At 41.6% G+C, this 27,036-nt stretch overlaps 1 protein-coding gene across 1 annotated transcript in view; it reads left to right on the top strand.

Moving 5' to 3' along the window:
* The first annotated feature begins 846 nt into the window (after positions 1-846).
* The window catches only part of fbxw4 (F-box and WD repeat domain containing 4), a 49,162-nt gene continuing 22,972 nt past the window's right edge, over positions 847-27,036 (top strand). Inside the window, exons 1-5 of the mRNA XM_056435584.1 lie at positions 847-1,167; positions 2,418-2,513; positions 2,877-3,062; positions 3,256-3,388; positions 4,550-4,635. Of these exons, the coding sequence (XP_056291559.1) occupies positions 983-1,167; positions 2,418-2,513; positions 2,877-3,062; positions 3,256-3,388; positions 4,550-4,635 (686 nt within the window). The 5' untranslated portion in view covers positions 847-982. The remainder of the gene's footprint in view (positions 1,168-2,417; positions 2,514-2,876; positions 3,063-3,255; positions 3,389-4,549; positions 4,636-27,036) is intronic.

The following is a 27,036-nucleotide window of genomic DNA, read 5'->3' on the forward strand; positions in this document are numbered from 1 at the left end:
CCATAACCCGAATAGGCATCAGCATATTTTCGGGTAACATTGTTGAAATGTGAAGTCAATATATGCCACAGCCACTGCCCAGCCTTAGGCGCTCTAAGGTTGTTTGTATCGCTTGAACAGCCTGACCATCTCAAATCTGTTAAAAAACCTTCTGGAAATTAACTTTTCATTAAACAGCCGTTCCCCTGTTTTTAAGGATACCCGTCAACAAATCGGTGCAGATGTATACTCTTTGTTAATCAACATTTTTGACTTTGTTTTAACCTGTTTTGTTTTCATTTGATATTTGAGTATGTTAAGCCAGGCGGAGGGATCCTCCTCTGTTTCTTCCCTTTTTTCCCGCGTGAAAGGTTTTTTGGGGAGTTTTTCCTGATCCGATGTGAGGTCCTGGGACAGGGATGCCATATGTGTATAAAGCCCTCTGAGACAAGTTTGTAATTTGTTATTTGGGATTATCGATAACTGTAACATAATAAACTGAATTGAATAACGTTTTGCTGTGGTGTGATTATAATTCCTGATTTCTTGTAGTTATTTTTTATTGTTTAATTTTATTGTTTTATTGTCAGCGCTCAAATGAAAAAGTAAGTCCTATATACAGTTAAGTATAATACGTGCACATTCAATACTAAAAGGTAGGTACATATAAAATAGTGCATTAAAATAAACGAATTTATTTCAAGAAACGAACAGACATGAATTCATACAACGTCATGAAATATAAAACGTAGACTTTGTCGTATTTGGACGGATGAAAGTTTGGACAGATAACCCGGCACGTCAACACGTCATCACGTCATCAAGTGTCGTCGCTGGAATGACTTCCGGTTCCCTCCGTAACGCTCACCATGACAGTCCCGCTGCTCTCTAAAGAGAAGATATTCTGTTTCCTGCGTTCGAGACGCGTGTTTACAAAGTAGCCCCCGCATGCGCGTGCGCGGCACGGCCGAGACCCGCACGCGGCAGCAGCAGCGCTGTCAGCATGCTGCTGTCGCAACTGCCGGAAGATGTTCTCTATCACATCTTGTCTTATTTGGACTATAAATCCCTCACTCGCCTCTCTCAAGTTTGTAAAACCACTTACCTCTTAGTGAACCGGGACGCGGTGTGGAGGAAGATTGCCAAAGAGTTTTTAAACACCGGAATCACTCGGAACGGGACGGACATGTAAGCTAACAGTCGCACACTGATGACCAGCCTGTTGTGTATTTGTTTGTGCCCAACGTGAGCCTCGGCTGGTGCGTTGCCAGTGTCTCCTGAGCGCTCTCTTTGGGCCACATTATTCACAATATATTTACCGTTAGTCATAAACCAGGGCACAGTACACCTGTGACAGCAATGCATTCTACACACTACGTGTGTGTTAGTTTCCCCCTGACTTTTGGCTGCAGGCAGTCTGCACATGTTGTGGTGCATTGGGGGGCAAAGCACTCCTGTGTATCTCATTTCACTTTGATCAGGAATGACTTCAGTCACCATTGTATGACTTACTATTGTATTAGTTTAGTGCCCCACACCCATGACCATATCACCTCTGCTCTATTAAACCTCTTTATGCAATATCTCATTTTTGTGTTGCAATGATGTAGCACATTTGTGAAGCAATGTGCAAGATATGAGTTAAAACTGTAATAATAGGCATGGTCATTATTCAGGCTCTCTCTCTCTCTGTTTATATATATATGTGTCTATATATATATGTGTATATATATATGTATATATCTATGTGTACATATATATATATATGTTAATATATATGTATATATATGTATATATATATATATATATATATATATTTATATACAAAGAGAGAGAGAGAGATCCAAAGGCTTCTCCAGCAATGTTACATTCAACAAAAGGTTAAACCACAAGTCTGAAGTTGCATCCTGGGATATGGCACAAAAACAAATTGTGATCCAATTTGACAAAGGACACGTCATCAGAATCAGTTTTTAATTGACACTTGTTTGCTTCAGGAGGATCAAGAAAACTTATATAGATAGCAAATCACCATTTCTATTTTGTAATGACACAAGAGCAAATCTTTTTGGAACAGGATGACAAAAAGAGGATCCTGAGTTATGGGGCCACTCATTTAAAAAACAGATTTGACTGTTTTTCTTTCGTTTTTTCAATACTGTGAGCACCACAACATATATCCCATTCACCTCCATTGTGTCGGAGTTGAGACAGAAATCACACAGACGTCTAAACCTCAGATCAGAAAACATATAGAACTTCATCGTTCTTCATTTATACTTCATATGCAATCTATTAAACGCAGTGTTCCAATATGTCCTCTTCCATGTATCAATTCAATTTGTTTTGTTTAGCCCAAAATCACAAATTAAAAACTTGCTGATAATTTTAAAATCCAGTGGTCAAAGGCTAGTGTGAAACTGTCGCTGTCATTGCAGATACCCTTCCATCCCGCTGAAGGAGAGGGTGAAGATCGCTCAAAACTGGTACGACGGAGTCTGCAAAAGAGCAATTAATCTCAAATGGAAAACAAAGTGAGTATTTTGCCTCGTTTGAAAGCTAAAATACTTTGAACTTGTTTTTTTTCTTCTCATATCAAATATGCAGTGTAATAAATGAGAAAATTACAATAAAAACGAGAATTCAGAGCGTGTGTACGATGCATGATGTGTTCTACAGGAGTAATAATAAGTCCTCTGGGGCCAGGTTTAGCTGGGTTAGCCTAGATGAAAGGGTACATTTAAAGCTAGCTGTAACAAAATAAACAACCCAGCTTTATTTAAAGCTATGATAACCATATCCTGTTCCTCATGGATTGGGCATGAGATTGATATCCATCTTTTTTCCAAGAAAGCGCATCACTGTCCCACCTCTCTAATCATGTATCTTGTCTTCAGACTGTTGCCGTGGTTGCAGCTGGACGGGAACGTCCTGTTTCTGTCTCAGGCTGCCGATATCGGAGCGTACCGTCTGGGCACAGACTCCGGGAAGCTGCAACGTAAATCGCTTGAAATGTACTCGGGTCACACGGGCGATGTCTGCCGCTTCGTCCTGACGGACTCTCACCTGATCAGCGGCGGAAGGTGAAGCTCGCGTTCTATTTGTTCTTCCCTTTTTGAGGTTATAACCCTCATACAGTGGTACAAGGACCTCAATCCATGCTGGAAGATGGCTTGCTTGTATTCTCTTCCTCCATGAAGGCTTAAGTGCTCTTGATAGTTGGGCCGGTGGAAATATCAGACGAGTCCTAAAAAAAAATCCCTCCTCTTTTCTCAGTGATGGCAAGATCCTGGTTCACAGCAGGAGGCGGGACATGTCGATAGAGTTGTCGGGTCACAACCAGGAAGTCAACTGCCTGGACTCTAAAGGTGGACTCATCGTCAGTGGATCCAGGGACCGAACAACCCGGGTCAGAACGACCTCTTACATGTTCCGTGACGAGTAGAGTGCACATTTGTTTCGCTAAGAGGAAGACTGCAGTACGTGGAATTGATTGCGTTGAAACACAACTCGACAATTCTCCAGAATAATTAAATTCACCATTATCATCGTCGGAATTCAGCAGTAAAGACCCTTCCAGAGCTAATACCATGATTATTGGTCAGCTGGAGGCAAGATGAAGGATAACGTGATACATCGAGAATGTCATCTTGCTTGGTCGTTGGGTGCCATAGTTGTTAATAATTTGAACGCATACCTTTGCGATGAGAAACTATGATCCAAGACTATGTGGCTAATAGGTTTTAGACAACGTTGCTAATAAGTTAGCTAGCCCCTCGCTAACCGAAGCGGGAAGCTCGCTGCTCGTCTTTTTGATTCGGGGGGTCTTCCTGTTCGGGCTTGCTTTGCAGTTTGGGAAACTGTTGCCAATGCTGGTTTAGCCACTTTTAGCAGGTAAATTACAGGCATCCAAAGATTTATAAACTATCTTTACAATAAATTTATTTTTTACAATAAAATAAATGTGATTTCAAAAGGAAACTTAAGGCAGCAATAATCAGAAAGGAAATTAGAGTAGATTAGGTTATTTTTTTAAATATTTAAGGTATTTAGGTATTATTATTTTACTTTTAATGTAAATGTTGTTTTCTAAGTCTAAGTGTTTTTGTGATAATTGATCATGCTGTACTGCATTTTATGTATTTGTATTGTATTGTAATGTATTTTTGCCTGGACCCCAGGAAGAATAGTCTCCACTACGTAGAGTTTAATAAACTAAACTAAACCAAACCAAACTAAACAATGCACTTTGCTCTCTTCGTCGGGCGTGTACATGATTGGCGTTACGTCGTACGCTAATGTTAACTCTATCAAGAGACATATTTCAAGAAACTCGTGCAGAACAAAAAAAAGAACAGTCGCAAAAAATGTGCTCGCTCGTTGAGTAATTATTCTGTCTCCATCTAAATGTGTCATCATGTCTACTAAGAGAAAAGGGCTCTAAGTCATGTGCACAACATATTCTTGTGATGTACTGGTTGGGCTCCACAGTCCTATATAGGATAGGTGGTTACAGATCATGGATGTATACATTATTTCTTGAGCTTACTGGGCACTTTTGTTTCTTTAGATTTGGACTCTGACCTCCACCGGCCCCAGAGACACCATTCCCATGTATGACAGAGTGTGGTCTGTTGCTATTAGTCCCACATTGAGGTAAGCATTTGCTCCAAATCACGCTCACAAGTTTGGAGAGAGAGAGAGAGATCGATATCGATCTTCATCTTCTTTAAACTCAGTTGGGGGCCGTTAGATTTTCAATTAGGATTTTGGTCTCCAACGATTATGAAAACCAAGAGAATCCTGATTGAGTGTTTATTGTTCTGCATGCTCTCGGTTTGTGCTATTCAAATCCAGCACATTGGATCCCACAGTTCCAGCCCTGTGATATTAGGGTTTATATTAATATCCTCTATGACCGGCCATTCTTCAGGTAACCCCTGTTCGGCTGCTAAGATATAAGAAAAGTAAAGTAACAGGAATAACACGTATTCCCCAAAAAATAATACACCTATTTTAACTGGTCATAATATAAAATATATAGTCACATTTTACACAACTGGAAGAGAAAAAAAAACTAAAGAATACATTCTCTCCCTCCCTCGTACCAAGGTTTCTTTTTCTGGAGTCACTTTGGATGACATTACATTATTGAAATGTAAATGTCGTCGAATTGGATTACTTATTTTATGTTATTTAACTTTTTTTTACGAACAATTACCACTTATCGTGACTCATAACCCGCCTGTAATTCCTTATATCGGACTATACCTCAGGAATTTCCTTATTCACACAAATACAATTAACTTCAATTAAATTAATGTTTTGTTTAGCCCCAAAATCACAAATTGGCTTCAGAGGGCTTTACAATCTGTACGCATACGACATCTTTATCCCAGGACCTCACATCGAATCAGAGAGAAACCTTAGAGAAAGCAACATGGGAATGATCTGCATGTGTCATATGTACTGAGTGAACAGTTATTCAATGCATTTATTGCTGATAACGAACTGTTGGCGGTCAGAGAGTTATGACTTGAACCGCGAGACGGCTGTGCCAGTAATGTGGAGGGAGGACTCAAGATGGGAGATGAGGATGGAGTGGTTGATGGTGTCAAAGGCTGCACTGAGGTCCAGTAGGATGAGGATGTTGAGGGAGTGGTTATCGGGGAAGAAGAGGAGGTTATTGGTGACTTTGATTAGGCCGGTTTCTGTGCCGTGCGGAGATCTTGGTCTGGATTTAAATGGTTCATATCGTTGGTTGGAGTCCAGGTGGGTTTTGAATTGGTTGACAACGGTGCGTTTAAGTATTCTAGACAGAAAAGAGAGATTGGAGATGGGTATTTGTTGAGGTTGCCAGGATCCAGGCCAGGTTTTTTGAGGATATGTGTGACTGAGGTGAGATTTAATATGGTTCCATCAGCTCTCCAGAAGGTAAATAGATACTCTAAGCCAGGGGTGCTCAAGACGTCGATCGCGGCGACCTACCAGTCGATCGCGGTGTAGTATTGGTAGATCGCATGACATTAAAAAAAATTGGCCCGCCACCCTGTAATTCTTTCTATGGCGCCAGATTACAGCAGAAGTAATGTAAGGTCCCTTTTCTTAAAGAGCACCTCTTTGTTCTTTTATTAAACAAACTAAACAGCCGCCATTTCTGTTTCTACGTGTCGCGTTAACACTTCTCGGCTCTCCGTCTCGCGCGCTGCAGAGCTCCGATGTGTCTGCAGGCATCGGGACGGAGCATACAAAAAAGTCACTTGCTTTGGACTTGGTCATTTTATAAGTCGCTCGCATGCTGAAAAAGTGTGAGCACCCCTGCTCTAAGCTCTCTAGTGGGTTAATATGTTCCTAGGCGTGTCTCACCAATTAAGAATTTGTAAGCAGGTGAGGAGAAAGAATTTATACTAAATTGATTTTACAGGGAGCCAGTGATGAGAAGCTAATCCAGGAGTAATGTGATCTCTTTTCTTAGTACACGTGCTGCAGCATTCTGGATCGACTGGAGATATTCAAGAGACTTTTTAGAGCAGCCCGACAGTAAGAAATTGCAGCAATCTTGTCTAGATGTAACAAATGCGTGAACAGATTTTTCTGGATTGCTTTGAGACGAGATGTGCCTGATATTTTAAATATTTGATTCTTTACGGTGGTGCTGGAAGCTAGGGTAACAATTGATTTATAAGGTGCTCTGGGCCGAGTAAATTAACTTCAGTTTTGTCTGAGTTTAACAAAACACCCAACGCCCACTCACAGGAATCACATTATAGTGCAACATAACAGTGATTGTAATGCATGATTAAAAAAAGATCATATCACTTTGGGGATTATGATACATGTTGATTGTTGCAAAAACTAAATGGCAGTGAGTGACCAGCAGTTATGAATTATTATTTTACTCCACCTTACAAGTCGTAAATAAACAAATGAATTCAAATTGTGTGAATATTTATGAGTGCTGATAACTATAATTATTCAGTGCTTAAAGCATGTTATAAAACATCATACGCATGTTTTTAAATGCAATATAAATATGGACAAAGTGTTACTGCCATATTTTCTGTTCAACTGAATATATTTTTAAAGAAACATATATTTAATATATGTTTATTATATATTGGGGAAAAGTCTGCGTTTCGGTGTCTTTGAGACATCTGTGAAAGTGCTCAAAGTGTGTGTGTGTGTGTGTGTGTGTGAGACATGGCACTTTATAAAATTCAACATTGATTAATGCATGCACACTGATTTCCCTTCTCTAATTTTTTTTAACACGAGTACACGCTTCATAAAATATAGTAAAAGTTTCCGCCACGCCGTGTCGGCACACAACCAGTGTGAGGTGAAACATACCCATAAAGCTACTGACTGAAATGGGCTTCAGAGAGCAGAACCAAAGCTCTTTGTAGTGATGCTTGTTGAGGAGCCCTTTGATTTCTCAGCCGCGCTTCCACACAGCATTGACGACACACAGGCGGATGCCGAGCGCGGTAACAGTATCCTGACTTCACCCACCTGGCCGTCCAGAGAAGAGAGGCAGGTGATCGTCCATCTGGCTGCTAAGTGGTGGAAACATCACCGGTCACGCCTCCACATTACAGCTTCAGGAACCATTCAAAACCAAGCTTAGTGGTTACTGTCAGCTCCCACGGCTTTAAAATATAAATAAATAAATTAGGAACCGGCTACGTGACGGTGTTACGCACATCACGACAATGTTGTCTCCTGTTCGGGGCTACGTACCTAAAAAGGAAACGCACGAAATGAGTCCGAAGCTTAAATGACAAAAGGGATTGATTTTTTTTTTAGTAGTGTGTACCGTGCGTCTCAAACCTCTGAGAACTGTTGGATTGGGTCGGATGCACCTTCATCCCTACATACAGGACACATTACTTCCGATATTGGCATTGCATTGTGAAGTCATCCAATTTGGACAGAAACTCTTCAGTACTGGGCCGTACAGGAGCAGGTCTAACCCATTTTACCAAAGATCTTAAAGCAATTTGAATCCTTGAAACCTAACCATAGTCCAGTCAAAGCCGTATACATAATACTAGAAGGTGATAAAATGTCCTGATTTTAGGTAAAAAATTGGAACCGAAGGGACACAAGGTAATAGATCCAGACATGCATGGCGGCCTCCTCCGTCTGATCCCGGCCTCGCAGCGTCTCTCAGATCTGAGAGGGGCAGGCAGATTATCCACATCATTAATTTCTCCAATTTGCTGGCTGAAATAGCAGGCCGTGCCTCAGCACTGCTGCCCCCTCATAATGTAAACTGCCTCTCACTGACCAACGGCCTGGTTAATTGCAATTTCTTCTGGAACCCAGGTGTCAATAAACCTGTTGAACTCACTTCTGTCCAAGCACACCTAGAAAACCACCTGGTTCTTACTCACCCTGGTTTTTTTAGCACAAGTTAAAACTCCAAAAGGATACGACGACACACCATTATGATGCAGTAGTTACACGTTTACTATAGAATTGAAAGTCTTTTCTTACAATATCTGTTTTCACACAGTACCACTGCAGAATGGACTTGTGGAAGATAGACATTCAAGGAGTCTCATTTATTAAACAGCGCCTCAGAGCCGCACTAAAAGTGTACATGCGCACAAAGGCTGGACATTTTGTTGGCCCCCGAAAATGGGACTTATAAAACTTTGTGTGCCAGACCGGCTCATAGTCTACCTCAAGGCTGAACCACCATCAGCGGTGGCCTTGAGTTTTTTAAGCTAGGCTCGGTATGGACTAAAAATCTCCAAATATGAGGAAAATAGAGAATTTAAAAGTGCATCAATATATTTGTGTGCTCTTAATGCCAACATTGGTCGCTTACCTATCCATCTTTAGCTGCAGCAAACAACAACACAGGTAATAGAAATACTTTTCCAGAACAGTCACATTGCATTGGCTGAAAAGCCAGCAGGAGATCCAACCAAATCTCCTGAGACAGTTCTCAATGTCCTGCCTCCAATTTTTAATTGGATCCTCACTGCATTGAAGTTAATGAGTGTTACCTTTGTTACATGGCTCAAGTATGGTCTGTTTTGGCTTGAGCTGATTTTTAGAATGATGTTTTCGGGTTTTCAATCCGTCTGTATGTACGTTAATCCGGTCCATTCTCTTGGACTCTAGAACTCTCCGTAACGCTTTAAGGAACATTCTTCAAACTTGGCACGTCCACTCGGACTCAAGGATGACCAGATTTTAATTGGTGATGGTCAAGGTCACCGTGACCTCACATCCGCCCCATTCTCCTGAACATATCACCGGAACGCCTTGAGACAATTTTGGAAAATCTGGCACAACCGTCTACTCAAGGTTGAACTTGTAACTCAAGTATTTCTCTGCTAATTTTGACAAGTGGCCACTAATGTCTAAAAATAGAAAATGATGAAGTGATAACATTTTGGACGGACATGGATGTTAACTCTGTGACTGGTTGGTGGAGGTGGAGGCGGCGGTGATTGGAGATTATATATTTTTTCTGGCCAAAAATGGCTCTTTTTCTTTTCGTCAAGGTTGCTGACCCCTGGTCTAAGCCAATGCCTTGATGATATTTAATGAAACATCGATGTTTCAGCACGATGTTGAGAAATGGTGAAATCTCGTCTCAGAATTGTGTGGAAGTTACCGTCTTCAGTGTCTTGTCTTTAAACTCAGAATTAAGATCTGTGGAATCCGTCTGGGATGCAGCCTTTTCTAGAATATAAAATCTACATCGTTCTTAAGTATTTCGATGTGCAGTTTAATTGTTTCTTCCTGGAGGCTTTCATTGAAGACAATGCTTATAATACTACAACAACACTTTAAATGTTTTGGGGAGATGGCTCTGAATGATTATTTAATCATGTGCTGTTAGTTTAAAATGATGTTCTTAAATGTCTGCTGAACAGAGATATGATGTGGACAGTTAAACCCTGGTCTCTAGCAGCCTTTTTCCATTCAAGGGGCTGATTCTCTTCCCAGGTGTACGACTCAAGGCAGCTGCCATAATTCACTCTGTGTAACACTTTGTGGCATTTGTTCGTGCCATGTGCCACTTTGAGGAAAGTGTAAGATTGTTAGTTTTAAGGTTTCGAGTGATTGAGGTAAATCACGGCTGCCTTCCTCTTTCCACATGTTTGTTGAAAGCAGATTCTGTTAAACCCTTTTCCCACCAACATGTGTCCGTTAATGCAGGCGTTGCTATACACAGGAACACTTACTGAAATAGGAGATGGATTACTTCCCATTGCCAGTGGACTAGTTTGCCAATTCATCTTTTTTCTGGGGCATAAAAGGTTTTAGTAAATAGTGAAAATATCACAGTGTCGTTGTAACTTTCTTGGTTTCAATCTTATAAACCATAGATAGTGATTGTTTTAACAAAGGAAAGACTAACAAAGACAGTTTTAATGCAGGATTCGTACGGTCATGGCAACCCTGGAAAAGTCATGGAATTTTAAGATGGTTATTTCCAGGCCAGGAAAAGTTGAACAAAATTAAATCCCGAAGGTTTTGTAAAAATCACGGAAATTTGTTGTATTCATATATTCATTAACGCAGTTTGATTAAATGAATAAACATTTATATAAATATGTATTCTTTTAATCAAACTATTGTCTCTCATTCATTTAAGGTAGACTCGTATATACACCGAGATTTCACAAAATGTTCAGGTTTGGTCATGGAAATTTTGTTTAACGTCATGGGCAGTTCATGGAAAAGTCATGGAAATAGATAGATAGATAGATATATACTTTATTAATCCAAGGAGATGTTTGTCGAGTCAGTAGCAGCAACACACAAGAATAAAAAAAATAAAAAAAAACACAAAATATAAGAAGGGTTAGGGTCCATTGGTCAACATGTGTATGAACCCTGTTCATGGGTTTTGTTTAATTTTTGAATGACGTGTGTTTTACATTGATCAGCGAGGAAAAATATCACTTTCTGTCAATGGAGTCTGGTGGCTTTGAGGAGCGCTCATAACTGTTGTTTCTTTTCACATCTAACTCGGTCAATTCAAGATTTATGTCTACCAAACCACATTTGGTGACAGTTGGAAAAGTAGAAAGACAAACAAAGGCAGTTTAGATGAGTCGTATTTGGTTTCTGTCAAGTTTCGATGACCAGCGAGGTAAACATTGCTGTTATCTGACTGACTGGCTGGTGGCTGTAAGCAGAGCATATGAATTGTATTTAGTTTGCTAATAAATTATAATTGTCCGAATTCCTGTTGATAATATTATCGTGGATTTCCTTCACCTTTCATCACACCCGAAAAGTAGCGCATGCACCTGGGTGTCATGTTTCCATCACTGCCGAGAAGACACGCTAATCGAGTTATTTGTCCCGGCAACGCATGCTGAAGGTAACCGTTCCCACTAAAGACAAAAGCCAGTTGTCAGCGGGTGTTGGTGGTGTTTTGGTCCAGTGGGAAAAGGGGCTTTAGAAATGTCCCTGCTACACTCCTCCTGTCCTTTGAATACTTCCAGGGAATCTATACAGATACTATGAATATACTATACTATTAATCAAGCAATTTATCGACCCACGACTACAACTAATTCCTAATTCATGAAAAAACGATGATTCCAATGAAGATCTATTATATTGTATTATCTCTTTGGGGCTTCAGACCTCATTGTCTGCCACTCTACTGTTATATATGTGCCTAGTTTTTTAGACGACGGTTAAGTTTGATAATGAATACAAATAAATGGTCGCTGTCCATATTATCTGTTCGTATACAGGCATCGACTGGTGCGCGGCAAATGCTGATAATTCCATTTATCATCAACCACCTGGAAAAAAATCTATTTGTCAAACTGATAATCTACATACTTAACATTAATCCACCCAGAACACACACACACACACACACACACACACATCTCAGCCCACCTCTGTTTCCATCCCTGTGTTTCTGTTGATCCACTGGATATCATCTCAAGGTCTGCGGGTGAGGATTATGTGACTGCGCTGAAATGCCAAGGCTATAGCGCTGGACGGCGCCCCCGTCCACGCTGCCTCGGAAAACATATCGATCCTATCAGTGGCTTTGGACCTTGGCTTTCTACACCCCCCCCCCTCCACCACACCACCACCACCATTCAGATTGCTTTTCTCGTTCGTATCTCTTTTCCCACACCATCTTGTGTCCTCGCACTCTATGTCCACTGACGGAGCTCATATTGGACAGGTTCACTGGACTATGACGAGGCACTACAGGAGGTGACGGGGGTGAAACGGGGTCAGATGTGCTTTGCTCACATAGGTATCGGCGTTTTCTCCAACACGTTCTTGTCACACACTGACGTTTGGTCAGGACTCTTGGCGACACTGGGTAGCACAGCGAGTCAAACTTTTAACGGTGTGAATTCAAACAAAAACGCTTGCTCAGGCAAAAAATTACAAACTTGTGTTTAGGAAGAAAAAAATATGGGACAGGGATGTCTATGTGTTCAGATTGTAAAGCACTCCGAGACAAATTTGTAATTTGTGAAATTGGGCTATACAAATAAACTGAATTGAAGTAGAAGAACTTCAAAAATAAGTCAAAAAATGTTGGAACAAAAACAGCGGGTCTCCTGGTAGGAAGTCCCTTTGTTTGTCCCAGCCACCTCCAATTCCTCCCGCACATGGTCGGCTTCTTTGTTCTTTATACTATGCTCACACTCCCGGAGCTTTATTTTATGAAATAAAAAAAGCGGTCTGAAAACGTATTTTAATTTGCCGAAATATAAATAAATGAAATAATTACTGTGCAATGTCTTGATTGACCTGTAGAAGACAAACAACTGCTAAACATGCTTTGTATTGGTCATTGGGGGACCAAGAAATAAATCCCAAATAATACAATTGTTAATGGTTGTTTTTGGATTAAATAACCCAACGTTGTTCCATAATTACCTTCGCATTGAAAATGCCGGAAGGTTATGTTTTGATCGCCGTGTATTTATTTATTTAGTTATTTATTTATTTATTTGTATGCGTGTTATTCGCAAAACTCAAAGTATTGAACCGAATCGCATGCAATTTGGTGGGATGATTGTTTATTATCCGGGGACCAGTTGATTCAATTTTGGGATCGATCGGGTCAAAGGTCAAGGTCAAAGGTCATGAACAGGTCAAAGTCTTTCGCAGAACTCAAAAAGTATTGAACCGAATCGCATGAAATTTGGTGGGATGATTGTTTATTATCCGGGGACCAGTTGATTAGATTTTGGGATCGATCGGGTCAAAGGTCAAGGTCAAAGGTCATGAACAGGTCAAAATCTTTCGCAGAACTCAAAAAATATTGAACCGAATCGCATGAAATTTGGTGGGATGATTGGTTATTATCCGGGGACCATTTGATTAGATTTTGGGATCAATCGGGTCAAGGTCAAGGTCATGGAAAGGTCAACATCTTTTTTTTTACCATAGCACGATACATTTTTGTCCAATTGGCATGCAACTAATGCCAAAATGTTCATAATTCAATGCCCAATCTTGTGATATGCGAAGGTATGCGCTCTACCGAGTGCCCGTTCTAGTTGAAATTGCAATGATGACCTTTGTGACCTCTACTGCAGAGAGACTCAAACCTTCATTTGGGGCACGCTTATTCTTTAACTACATGTCTTTCATTTTCGTTGTTCATGTTAATTGCAAACTGAAAACATCCTCCATGTTTAAGCTTTGTCTTGTGACATTCAGTACAATGTGCTTTTCCACAGCGCCAATTCAATCGGTAGCCAAGAAAAACTCACCGTACCTCTCGCTTACTCTTTTTCACACAAACAACTAAAATCATGCGCTTGTTATTTTATATTCCGCGCCACCTTTCTACAGCTTCAGAATCCTCTTGTGTCTCGGGTCTTTCGACATCATACACCTTCGTCCACAGCTGAGGCTGATCAGACCTCAGCTTGTGTCCAGGTCACTAGCTCGCTACTTCCCTCATGGTTTCCCTCTTGCGCTATCTCCAGGCTCTCTCTGCCACTTATATGGTTTGGGCTGTTGTAGGCTCAGTCATTATTACCTTCGCATTGAAAATGCAGAAGGTTATGTTTTGATCGCTGTGTATTTATTTATTTATTTGTATGTGTGTTATTCGCATAACACAAGAAGTATTAAACCTAATCGCATGAAATTCGGTGGGATGATTGGTTATTATCCGGGGACCATTTGATTAGATTTTGAGATCAATCGGGTCAAAGGTCAAGGTCATGAAAAGGTCAACATCTTTTTACCATAGTGCGGTCAATTTGTATCCAATTGGCATGCAACTAACGCCAACATGTTCATAATTCAATGCCCAATCTTGTGATATGCGAAGGTATGCGCTCTACCGAGTGCCCGTTCTAGTTAGTTATGCAATTAATGTCATCTGACGGAAAATACCCCCGATTTGTAGCAGCCTTGCTTGTGAAAGGTTTTTTTTCTATTTTTTGGGAGTTGTTCCTGATCCGATGTGAGGTCCGGGGACAGGGATGTCTATGTGTACAGATTGTAAAGGCACATTTGTAATTTGTGATATTGGGCTATACAAAATAAGCTGAATTGAATTGAATTGTCACATGACTGGAATTAGAGCTGTGGAAAAAGGACATTAAATAGGATTTACCATGTCACCCATTATAGTACCATTGCAATCATTTGGATATCGGCTTGAATTTCAAAACTACAGATTCTATGAGTGAAGAGTCTCCTGCTCGTCAGCTCTGCCCGTCTCTCTGTCCCCCCTGTCTCTCTGCTGCTGTATGCCTGGTGTGTGCGGGTCCAGGCAGTTGGAAGTGGGGCAGGTGGTTAGCTAATAGTTGACTGAGGTGTTTCCTGCCGACCCTGCTGTCATTCGAACAAGACCCGACAGGTTGAAGTGTGGGCCGGGCAGCTGCAGATGTGTAGCGGCGGGTCAGCTCTCCCACCGAGTCACGGGCGATTAGGTTTCTTGGACGAGGCTGACTCTGAGCTGGGCGCTCGTCCAAAGGTTAGTCCAGCATGGTTGTCTTCTGTGGGCATGGGGTTTGAGATTGTTATTTTCTTCCAGACATCCATGATGATGCTGCTGCTAAATAGAACCTTTGTGTCTTATGAAGTACAAGTCCTGCGAAATATGAATAGATCCCCAACAGCTGGGGATTGGGATTTGTGGCTGTCTAAACACCGCTGCATGCATTTGTCTGCAGGAGCGACAGATATAGACTTTCAGCTTTAGTGTGTTGGTCGTCATCACATCATTTGTCATCGAATTTTCTAAAGATGCGTTTATACTCGCCACAATATTTGTGTGACGTCGCCACATAACTTGCACGAAGCTTGAAGACGAGATCATTCCGAAATAGGCAAGTGTGTGATCATTTTACGAAATAAACGGAATTGACAAACGTAATCTTCCAAGATGACGGCTGTATGTGAGAAAGTATTAGTTTAATAACCTTTTACAGTTTCCAGCTCCATTGAAAGATCATTGATTAAAGGAGTTTGGTAAAATTCGTTTCGTTTTTTTGGTAAAACATTGATACTCCCATCGTAAATGAGGTTTGTTCGGTACCTAAAATGCACTCTAACACCTTGGTAAATATCCCCATTGGACTCTAAAGAAGTTCCTTCGATGAATAGTAAAGCCTTGAAAGCTGTAGACACAAGGGGCCACATGAAGAGGGATGAAGATGTATTCCATGTCTGAACACTTTAAATGACAATCCAGTGCGAATTAAGAAACTGTTGCACCCTTCTCACGATACCTCAAGAAGCGTAGAGCCTGAAAGCCAACAGCAATATCGCCATGTGCAGATTTCCAGCCAGACGAGGCGAGTATGCTGATTTGGAGCTCGGTTCGGGTTTGGCGTTTTGGGAAAGGGGGTACGCTACACTGACCACTAGTGTAGAGAAGAAGGCAGGGGGAGGGGGGCGGGGGCTGGGCAGAAGCCAGTGAAGGGAGAAGCTACCCTGAAGAGAGGTGAGAACAGGGAGGGGGGGGGGTTACAATTGTTTTGTCAAGAATTCCTCAAGCACAACTACAAAGATGTCGCAGGGGCCAAAAGCGCTTTTGAAAGTCTCCAAAAGAAAATGATTGTTGGATAAACCGTCCCCGATTCGTCACTTTCTCACCACCGCCGGGGGAGGACGACCTTTGACCCCTGGTATCAAAGTACAGAGTGACGCCACAGCAGCCACCCAGCCAGCCAGAGCCGGCCCTCTCTCTCTCTCTCTCTCTCGCTCCGACTGCGCCCCCACCACCACCCGGCTTCACACACTCCAATTTCACCCCCACTGCTCTGCCCCACTCAACCGCAAGAAAAAGCCCCCAAATTCATGTCTCTCTCTTTGGTCTCTCCCGAGCCGTCCCTGTGGCTCAGGAGTCAAGAATTCAATTAGTTAAAAAAAGAGAAGAAAAGAGCGAGGCTGCAACAATGCAGCGATAAGGGGGCAGAATGTGCGTTCCCACACGCTAAATACAGGGCGCTTTCCCTGGGGCCCACGGAGCCAGAGGACCCGCACCGCAGGAGGCGAGAATAATCACAGCTCCCTCTGAACCCCCTCATTACACACTCACACACGCACACGCACACCTTGCATTCCTCACACACACAGATAACTTCATGCGGACACGTATTATAGGCAGACATTCTCTTCGAAGAGAGACACACCTTGCAGACTCCCCACACTTACTGCACGCACATTCGTACTACACACACACACACACACACCTCGGCACATGAAGACCTCTCATTACGTGCTGGCCTCATACAGGTGTTCTCAGGTCTCAGGTTTACCGGGGAAGAGTGTTTTCACGCCAGACGCACTCAAGCCTCACGTAAGAAACGCAAACAACGGTCCAAGTCTGCGACCAAACAACTCCGACGTGCAGAATAATGAATGATAGAGATGCTAATGTGTCTCAAAGTGTACACGTCACAGCATATTATAAAACAATAAACGAGACAGATTTCTCAGCTTGTTAAACTCCTGTAGCCTGCCTTTTGTTTCTGTTCATTTAAAGAACAAGTTTGATTTTCCTAAAAACGCAATGTATCGTGGAAGTAATCGCTCTCAATCACGATTTATGATTGATGCATCGATATCGGATATCAGGCCAATGCTGGCTCCAAGGTCTGAATGGGGTATAGAGGACAAGGAGGCCGATCTATTTATTACATGTTTTGTTTTTATAGTGTGTACAACACATACTGGAATTTGGATTCCTGCTCAAGTTTTGGCAGATTTTTTAAATTTACAAATTTTTTTATTCATAAAATTAAATAATTTAAAATGGCTAACATACTGAAAAAGCTAGTTTTTCTTGTTGTGTTCCAATTATAATACTATATAATGATGAATACATATTTTCTTTGTTACATTTAGTTTAACAAAGTAATGTTTAAGCCAAGCGTGTTATCTCACACATGAGAGATTGACCCCGGTCACTTCCACACAGCGAGGGATGCGGCTTATTGATCAAACTCCGGTATCGGATCGGATCTCGGCATCGGCTGGTACCTAAAGTCCAGGTGTAGGTAACGGGCGTACAAACAAATCGGATCAGTTTATCCCGACGTATGACTCACTGAAAGTGTGTGAAAGTGTCTGTACCAGCACAGACGCTACACTCTGCCCACATTCTGCACATGGCTGGGCCTCAACCGGGCGCCAGATTGCGGGTTCTCAAGAGAAAGGTTTGAAAATGGCGGACACAGCGCTAATAAAATACAGCTTGTTCCCTGCACGGCCAAAGTGACGTTGCACTGGCAGACACGCCCCTTTACGCCCGAGGGGGGGGGGGGGGCCTTGCGCCGGGTTCTTTCACATTGCACATCCAACATTTTTTTAATCTTGCAGATAGGCAGAGAAAAAGGGAGAATATTAAAAAGTTTCTAACGAGGAGCATCGGTTTGCCTCGAGGAGACAAAAGTATAAAAGCATCCAGATCCAAACGTCTTCCTCGGAAAGCGTGACTGGGGAGGAGGAGCCAACTTTGAATGTTGTAATTCTTCTCATTGTGCCTTTAAAGTTAGTTTAGTTACACTTCTAATATCCTCCAGCAATGCTTATTTAATACATTTAATAAGACTGCAAAAACTGTAATCATTATTATTATTTACATTGATGAGGGCTTTTTGGGGACGTCAGGCTGAAATTGTAAAAATAAATATCTATTATAATATTATAAAGAAATAATCAATCAGTTCATTAAAATAAAATTGTTGACCATTTTAATAATCAGTTAATTAGTTCAGTCATTCACATTTCATCACTGAATCAAAAAATGTTGTTATTTTAGAAAAAAAACATTTGCACAAATTGATTGACGGATTAATCATTCAATAATGCACAGATTAAAATCAAAACAAACATTACAGCTCTAATCACAATATTAACAAGAATATCTTTCCAAACCTAATACATACAACATTTCTTGGGAAAAGTATGCAAAATCATGTAAAATAACCACATTTATTATCAATACAACAAACTGCTCCATTGTCATTATTACATGCATCATACACTGTAAAGCAGTGTTTATTAATATAAGAACTACAACACAGTGGAGGCAGCTGTATTTACATATACATAGTTAAAATATAATAATTCAAATGTCTTTTTTAGATGCAGTTATAGTTATTATCAAATGAGGCGGTAACATAACTTCATGATGTCAAATGTGTCATTGTAAGTCGCTTTGGATAAAAGCGTCTGCTAAATGACATGTAATGTAATGTAATAAACACATTTTTTAAATGTTTATACACTTCCTAATAGACAGGGGGGAGTTAGTCAGGTGTTACCTTATTTTAGTATAGGTTACCTATAGGAATGGTGGTTATTTAATAATCTAAACAGTTGATCTATCCTCATACTGGAGAATTTTTGGTGTTATCACTTAATAAGTAACTTGTTGTAGATAATTTTTCAGCGTGTAATTAATTATTTGAGTTGTTCATTAGTAAGCTTACAGTTTTATACAAATAAAAGATTTGGAGTTAAAGCAGCCGGTCAGATGATCTTTTGTCATAGTTATTTTCCTTTTGTTTAGTATATTTAGCAAGTTTTTATACCCTTTTGAATTCTTCAGAGAAACCACTATTCCCAACGTGTTAAAGTGTGTGTGTGTGTGTGTGTGTGTGGTGGTCCGGGCAGCGTGGGAGTGTGCGCTGTGTACCGGCGGCCGTGTTATTCATACAGCACATTATCCTAATGAGCGTCACTCCCACCACATTTCGAGCAGCAGAAAGCTCTGTGATCACTGGAGCTCCGCTTCTAGTGGATCCCAATATAAAAGTTGTCGGTCGCGCTTCTCGCTGACCCCGGCCATACAAGCACTTGTCACAGAGACCTCCTTTCACCGACTCTAGACCAACATGTCACAGAGTGATTGTGACTTGTAACTCGCTGAGGTTTTCTCATTTGTTTCTGCACAAATCCTCCCAAAGCGTCCATTCATTGAGTCGCTCGTTCAAAAGAAGTCCAAATAGTTTTGCTCATAGATGTGGCTCAGTGCGGTGAAGTGTGTCTCCTCCCATTGAAGACCTTTACTCATTCCTAAGTATCCGTTGATTAGAGAACATTAATCCATCCATCAATCAATCAATTAAAGTATCTATCCATCATATCGTTAAGGATTTAAGATTAATTATTTATTTATTTCTCATTGAGTTAATGAACTCTTTCTCAAATTTTCAACATGTGATACATACGAGTCAAGAAGCTTCAAGTTAAGGTGTGTGTGTTTATATATATATATATATATATTGAATTTGTTGCAGATGTAACCTACATGTGTTTATATTTATATATATATATATATATTTATTAACGTATACACAAAAAGTAAAAACTCACAAAATAAGTGATGATTTAAAAAATATGATTTTTTAATAGTTGGGGTTTTTGAATATATATGGTTTCACGGTCCAAGGTTATATTTTGGGATTACCACGATACAGAAGTCGTGTGACCAGTTCCAATAATAATAATGATCTAATATCAGCAACTCCCATAACGGAATTAATTTATGAGGGGAAAAAATGAAGAAGATAAGTGTAAATACATTATGCTACATGTCCAGTTTCCTTATCCCGTAAAGGAAGCCTGTGGCAACAGTGAGAGTTTGTCTCATATATACAGCGCCGACAGGGACGGCTCGCTAACATTAGCGTGTTGTTGTGTCTGGTGCGTGTGTGTGTGTGTGTGTGTCGTGGGGACGGTTGTGCGGGGTCCCAGTCTGTTCCAGCCGGGTGAACAGAGCCGAGGGGCCGGCTGAGGAATGTCCTGGTGACCCTACACACAGGAGACACAAACAGAAGCCAAAAGGGCCATGGGGGTGGGAGGGTGGGGATGGGACAACAGTGTCCAGGCATAGATGTGTGTGTGTGTGTGTGTGTGTGTGTGTGTGTCCATGCATAACAGTGTGAATTTGTAAGAGAAAGTGCATGTTTGTGTGCATGCATATGTTTGCCCATGCATGTCGGTGTGGAAGAAAGGGCTAGAGGGGGCAAGGGAGAGGAGTCTGGGAGTGAAAGAAAGAAATCAAAAGAGAGAGAGAGAGAGAGAGAGAGAGAGTGTGTGTGTGTCAGCGGGGGTCAGCACTTGCACCCTTTGGCCATTGTCTCCCTCCCTGACCGATATAAAAGCGTCATAACCCTTAGAGCTCAGACATATTTAGAAAGCAGATAAAAGCACTTTTTACAAACTAGATACACGTCGGGCACAAAGCCCGGGGTCAAGCGCAACAAATTAACAACCCTCTTTCTGACGGGAGGGAGGGGGGGGGGGCTGACTGGGCAAAGCTAAACCGCCCCTGGAGTCCATAGCCAAATGCCTCCGCATTCCCAGCGCGGGGATGTGGGCTGTTCTCTTGCATTCATGTGTAATTGGTCCTCGGGGCAGAGGCTGAGATAAATGCTGACTTACTTTTTTTGTGTTTGCATTATGTCCTCTTAATAGAAGACTTGTTTGGAATTCCCTAATTTCCAACAAAAGTCAAGATGGCCATTGTGGAAGAATTTAAACCATTGGTCACTCAGGGTCACGAGCGCCATCACAGCCAGGTTGCACACATTGAAGTCGCAAACTTTTAAACTAGGTACGCTTTTGGACTTGGAAGAATGTAAGTTGTATTATATACCAAGAGCAGAAGTGTACAGCTACACAGGCTCACAGTGACATTCATCATCACACATAATGAATGGGCTTCTCTCTTCCCTCTTTAACAGGGTTCCATCTCACAGTAAGTTAATTTGTTTGAAGTAACCAATCATTTAAAAACATTTGATTAGGGAAAAAATGCCAAATATTTACTTGTTTGAGCTTGTTACATAATGTGAGAGTACAAGGTTTTAGATTTTCGACTGTTGGTCTCACACATATTTCATTTCCCACTTTGGAAAGTCTAAACTTTCATATATTAAATGATTAACTAATCAATTGGAACAAACGGCATCATCGGGTTCGGATGTGTCACCTCCGACTCTACCATCACTTCCACTCTATGATTTTCAATAGAGCCAAACACACAATGCTGGTGTTCTCTTGGATATTCTCCTGTTCTGCTGCATTTGTGTAAAATTAAGTTCAGGAGTCATAAACTTCCTACTAATCAAGGTCCGAGACTGCTGACAATCAGACGGATGTGTGTTTTCAGTCTTATTCACTGACCATTTAAAAAAACAAGACCCAACACTGAATCCGTAAACATGTTAGCATGTCGCTCACTTCCGAGCCTGTGAATGCCTCGTAACCTTCACTCGCAACATCATCTTCACTTTATTAACACCCCAGAAAATAAGTACGCTCTAGGATTGCCCTTCCAATGGAGAAAATGAGATGAAGTGTCCTCTTAGATGCCCTTCGAGTGGAGAAAATAAGATGAAGTGCCCTCTAAGATGCCCTTCGAGTGGAGAAAATGAGATGAAGTGGCCTCTAAGATGCTTTTCTAGTGGAGAAAATGAGATGATGCGCCCTCTAAGATGCCCTTCCAGTGAGAAAATGAGATGAAGTGCCCTCGAGGATAATCTTTTCAGTGGAGAAAAACTTAAACCAAAGTGGCCTCGATGATTCACTTCCAGTGGATAACAAGTGATTTGTTGCATTTTGGGATATTGTCTTAGTCCATAGCTGCAGAGGAGCCACTGGAGTCCTACGACTTCCACTAATTGCATTCACGATCGAATATTGCGATATTTCACTCTCCTACCTCACAATCTACAGAGACACTTTTTAGTAGCAGCTATTGATCAATAGCTGTGTGGTGTGTGTGTGCTGACAGTCTGGACAGCTGCAGTGTGAGTGGTGGTCTTGGGAACGCGGGGCGCTCCCTGTGCGGCCAGCGTGTTGATTTGGAGCTAACAATGTTGGTACTGTTGGACTCAACTCCCAGCAGGGGCTCTCACACTTTGTATGTGTCCCTGTGTGTGTGTGTGTGTGTGTGTGTATGTGTGTGTGTGTTATTGCTGCCGAGTGTGTGTTTGCTCGCATCACAGTGTTATGAAGGTGTGTTAATGTGCCTCCCTCGCTTCAGTTCTGTGATGTGTGTGTGCATGTGTGTGAGAGAGTGAGGCTGGGTTCCCACTGAGGAGTTTGTGTGACCCTGCCACACAGGCCCTTAGATAATACAGCCAGCTGATGCGGTTCCCCAAACGGCAGCAGAGGCCCAGCATGCTGCTAATGATGAGGGGGGGGGGGGGGAGGCACACATCGGGAACCTGTTTGGTCAGAGATATGACTGTGTGTGTGTGCGCGCGTTTGTGTGTGTTTAGGGGGGCACTTACCCCACATTAGGCGAGTGGGGCTCTGACCTTAGCAGCTATAATATCAGTGCAAGCTCTGACCCCAGATCAGGCCTGGTTGGCCCTTCAGCAGGCCAAGAGAGCTTGGAGAGACAAGGGGGGAGTCGTACTTTCATTGTATGGCCGGTTCTGCCTCTGCCAGTGCCACGACCCAGTGAGGGGGAAGTAATTTGAGTAATGGAGAGTAATAGGGTCCAGATAGTGAGTGTGACCATAACCCTATTGTATCCTGTGTCAGCGGGGTCAGAGGTCATCCACCACGCATACTGGTCCCGGCCCCACCCGACCCATTTGGGCCATAAATGAGTTTACCAACACTAATCACCGAGGGACTGCCGATGGGCAACACTGCTTAATGGGCCTGACAGCTGCCTGTATGCCGCACTTAGACGTCCTCAGCCCCCAAACCCACCCTCAACCCTCGTGCTGCCACCCATTCAAGCCCCACAACATGTCATGCTTCTCACCTCTCCCCTTGGCAGTGTGTCTGTTGATGCCAACAGCGTCATGGTTTGCTCCATTGTGGACCGCTGCAAAGCTTTATTGCCTCTTTTTAGAAGAAAAAAAGATCTGATATGCCTTTGGAATGAAATGTATCTGAATATCACTGTTTTAATAAAAGGCATTTGATAAGAAGTCCAGTGAGTGAAGTCCAGTCTAGATCTCCAAACAATTTGTGTCCAGGGCGTAGGTTTTCTAAAAGGAGTGGGGACAGAATACAGGAAGGGGTTCTTGCATAGCAGTTCTAGTAGCACACTATTATGAAATTGGTTATTGTGTTGGGGAGCCCTAGTTAGCATTGGGTTATTTGGGTTTCGGGACTGTCTTGATGTACTACCCATAATTAAATTCACATTTAGGTTAGTTGATGAAGGCCTTGTAATAGATAATCCATTTGTATCATTACTCTCCAGAGAACTTTCTTTAAATGGGCTATTGATTGATTGTTCAATACTGGTGGCTTTTGGGAAAGTACCAAATATGAAGGGTTGAAGGATTGTATGCAGCTGGTTAGTGTCAGCAGTTCTTAGGCTAAACGTCATTAATTCGAGGTGCCCTGGTGTGTTTAAAGTTGACATTGAGTTTGAGATTGAAAGTCTTTCCCAGAAGTCTTATTGGTTATCGGTTGCAAGAGTAATTTCTCCCTGACGAGATCCCTTCCTAACACAGAGCCGGTATGCCTGTATGCATATTCGATATATATCCGAAATGCGACAAGACTAAGCACGGTCCTTTCCATACTGTTGTCAGACACTTGTGATCATAATCTGAGCCTGTCGGTGGCAAAAACAAGCACCACGATTTGAGTCCCCATTAGTCACTTACACACATTATCTTTGGAAAAATTGGCTCCAGGATGAAAAATAAGGAAGTTACCCTTTATGAACATGCTTTGTATGAGTACAAAGCACCCTCTCCTGGTTCCCACCTGAGTACCTAACTCAAGACATTATGTGGGGAACTTGAATATATATTTGACTGTGGGTCAGTGGTTAGCAGGTCCGTCTTTCAATCAGGGGGATAGCGGTTCCATCCCCGCCCTATTCGAGATGTCCTTGAGCAAGACTATTAACCCTGAGTGGCTCCCTGTAACTGTGTCTACAGTGGACGAATGTAACAGGATTGTAAGTCGTTTGAGATAAAAGCAACAACTAAATGACATGGAATAGATTATTAGGCTTCTTAAGCAATTGTCTTGTATCAACAGCCAATATGGGCAGAAGGTACAATTACAGCAACCAACAACTCTTTTATCGTACGGACGGTCAGGTGACTATTGTTTTAAGATAGAATTGAAAAAAATATTCTATTTTTCAATGTTTTTTAAGTACTTTTCAGTTTCTGTTGTCTAAGACCCCTGATCAGACACTGCATGTGATTTAGCAGCACAGGGCGACTTTTTGCAACCGTCTTCAATGAGAGTGGAACGTTTTGTAGAGCTGATTTTGAGTTGCTGAGCCATTCATGTTTTTTTAGCCCTATGCGCCTCATGTTTCGGCCATAGATATGTGGACGTAGTCATCGCGACGTCACCTATTGATTTGTTGGTTTGGAGTTTGCCTTTGATTTCGCTGTCCTTTGGGTTGTTTGGTTACGGCCGCCGCCTAATTGTTTTTTTTCCCTGCCCATGAACAGACGTTACCATATTCGAATGAGGAGGAGTGACGTAGAGACACCGTGCACAGCTCTGGTCGCGGCAGCGACAAGCCCGCCCTATGAATACTCTGCTTTATGGTCTATTTGGCTCTTAGAAGTTTAAAAACACTTCCGCATTGGTGAAAGAGGGAAGGAGGTTGCAATGAACGCCTCAGGTGGAAGACAGTTCAGCTCATAGCGGACAAAGTTCTCGACGTACGTCAATATTTTGTCTCGTTACGGTGACTTTTTTTACGGGATTCCCAGAGCGATATGACTTTACCAACCGAAGTTATCGCGTTGTGAACTGAAAACGGCAGGTCTGGAGGCAAATTATACCGGTACTTTCTGGCCGGTTGTTCAGTCATAGTACTTTTTTTAAATTATAAGATAACATACCATTTTTGTTTTGTGCTAAGCTCACATTAGCATGCATTTGGTAGATGCCTAATAAACAATCATCATTAAAATACCGAGACTGATACTGTCAATAAGCTGTTGGTCAGTACGTTAAGACTGTCCCACTTGATCAGGGCCTTACAGTGTTTAAATATGTATCTTCGTGATATGTTAGTGCTTATCTCCAGCAGCCAATCATGACTCAATGAAGTGCCACATTGTTGAGATGCAGTACATATGCAGGCCCATCCTGTGGGCAACTAAAAGCACACCGCTGGTGAGAGTATAGCTACATTTCACATTCTGATGAGGTCACTTCATCATCATCGCTCTGCTGGTGCTCTAAACAAACCGCACTGCTCTAATTCAGCAACCTTTTCAAAGCGGTCCAATAATATTTAGCATTATCGAGTCCCGTATCAACTTTCATTTCAAATGAGAAAGAGAACGTGACAACGTGACAGCAGCGTTAGTCGTGTGGACATTCTGACAGTGTTCCTGACCTATGGCTCCACCACAGCTGGAGCTAATAGCCTGCTTCCCTTCACTGCGGTTAACAGGCAGGGAGTTAACCCGAGGGTCAACATAAATGTGCTTTCTGCTTTGAATATGCATACAGTTTAGTCCCTGAAACAATCTTTGGGGTTTTATAATACACATCTTCATAAGGCCACCGGGTTTATCCACAAGCTGCAAAAGATTCGTTAGCAATTTTTTTCACGAAAAAACAATCCTTGAAGGTTTATTGGTCTATGTAGACTAGATACATTATGCATATTTCAGTTGACATTTTAAAATTCTCTGTCATCCTCATTGAATGTGTTGCACCTCCGAAATGATTCCTTCTGGTCACGTGACATCTAATGCTTCTGTCCATCCTGGAGAGAGATCCTCCTCTGTTGCTCTCCTGAAGGTTTCTTACTTTTTTTCCTGTGAAAGGCTTTTTTCTATTTCTTGGGAGTTTTTCCTGATCCGATGTGAGGTCAAAGGTCAGGTATGTCTACATGTACAGATTGTAAAGCCCTCTGAGGCAAATATGTAATTTCTGATAATGGGCTATGCAAAATAAACTGAATTGAAAACTGAATTAAAAGGCTAATGAAATGATGAAACAGACACTTGGATTACGTCCCCTGTAAATTTCTGATATTTCTGTATATTTATTCAAAAACACCAAACATTTGGCTATCTTGTCCTCTCAAATTTGAGCAGCTGTTGATTTTCTTAGTTTCAGTTAATATTTTTTATTTAATAGGTTTTGGGATTTGGCCAATTCTTCAAAGAAATATACTAAAACAAATGTATCTTTAGTTAATCAACAGAATAATCAATTGGGTTTCAGCTTGATTTATAATGAAATTATAAATGTAGTCAGGTTAATTCAGAATAAACTGACGGGAAGGAAAAGCATGTGTCGAAACTTTCCCGTCTACATAGCCAGAAGCTGTAAAAACTGTCATCAGATGCTCATCTTTTCGGTCCTTGAACACATCATGTGTGACCAACTTTTCCGTGAGAAAACGCAACCGAAACTTGTCTTAAATTCATGAAATTTCAAATATCTACAATGTTGTCTCAGAATAAACTATTTAAAACCTTCAATTAAAAACTATAAGCCATCATTTATTTTCCTCAGACCACAGTGCATTGAGGAGAGGTTGTAAAGATGTGAAGAGCTCAACATATAGTGTAACATCCCGTTAGTCCCATGAGTGTCTCCTCCTGATTGATCATTCCCTACACCTGTGCTCAATCACCTGCCCCT

Source organism: Pseudoliparis swirei, chromosome 17, assembly GCF_029220125.1.
Source record: "Pseudoliparis swirei isolate HS2019 ecotype Mariana Trench chromosome 17, NWPU_hadal_v1, whole genome shotgun sequence".
NCBI lineage: Eukaryota > Metazoa > Chordata > Actinopteri > Perciformes > Liparidae > Pseudoliparis > Pseudoliparis swirei.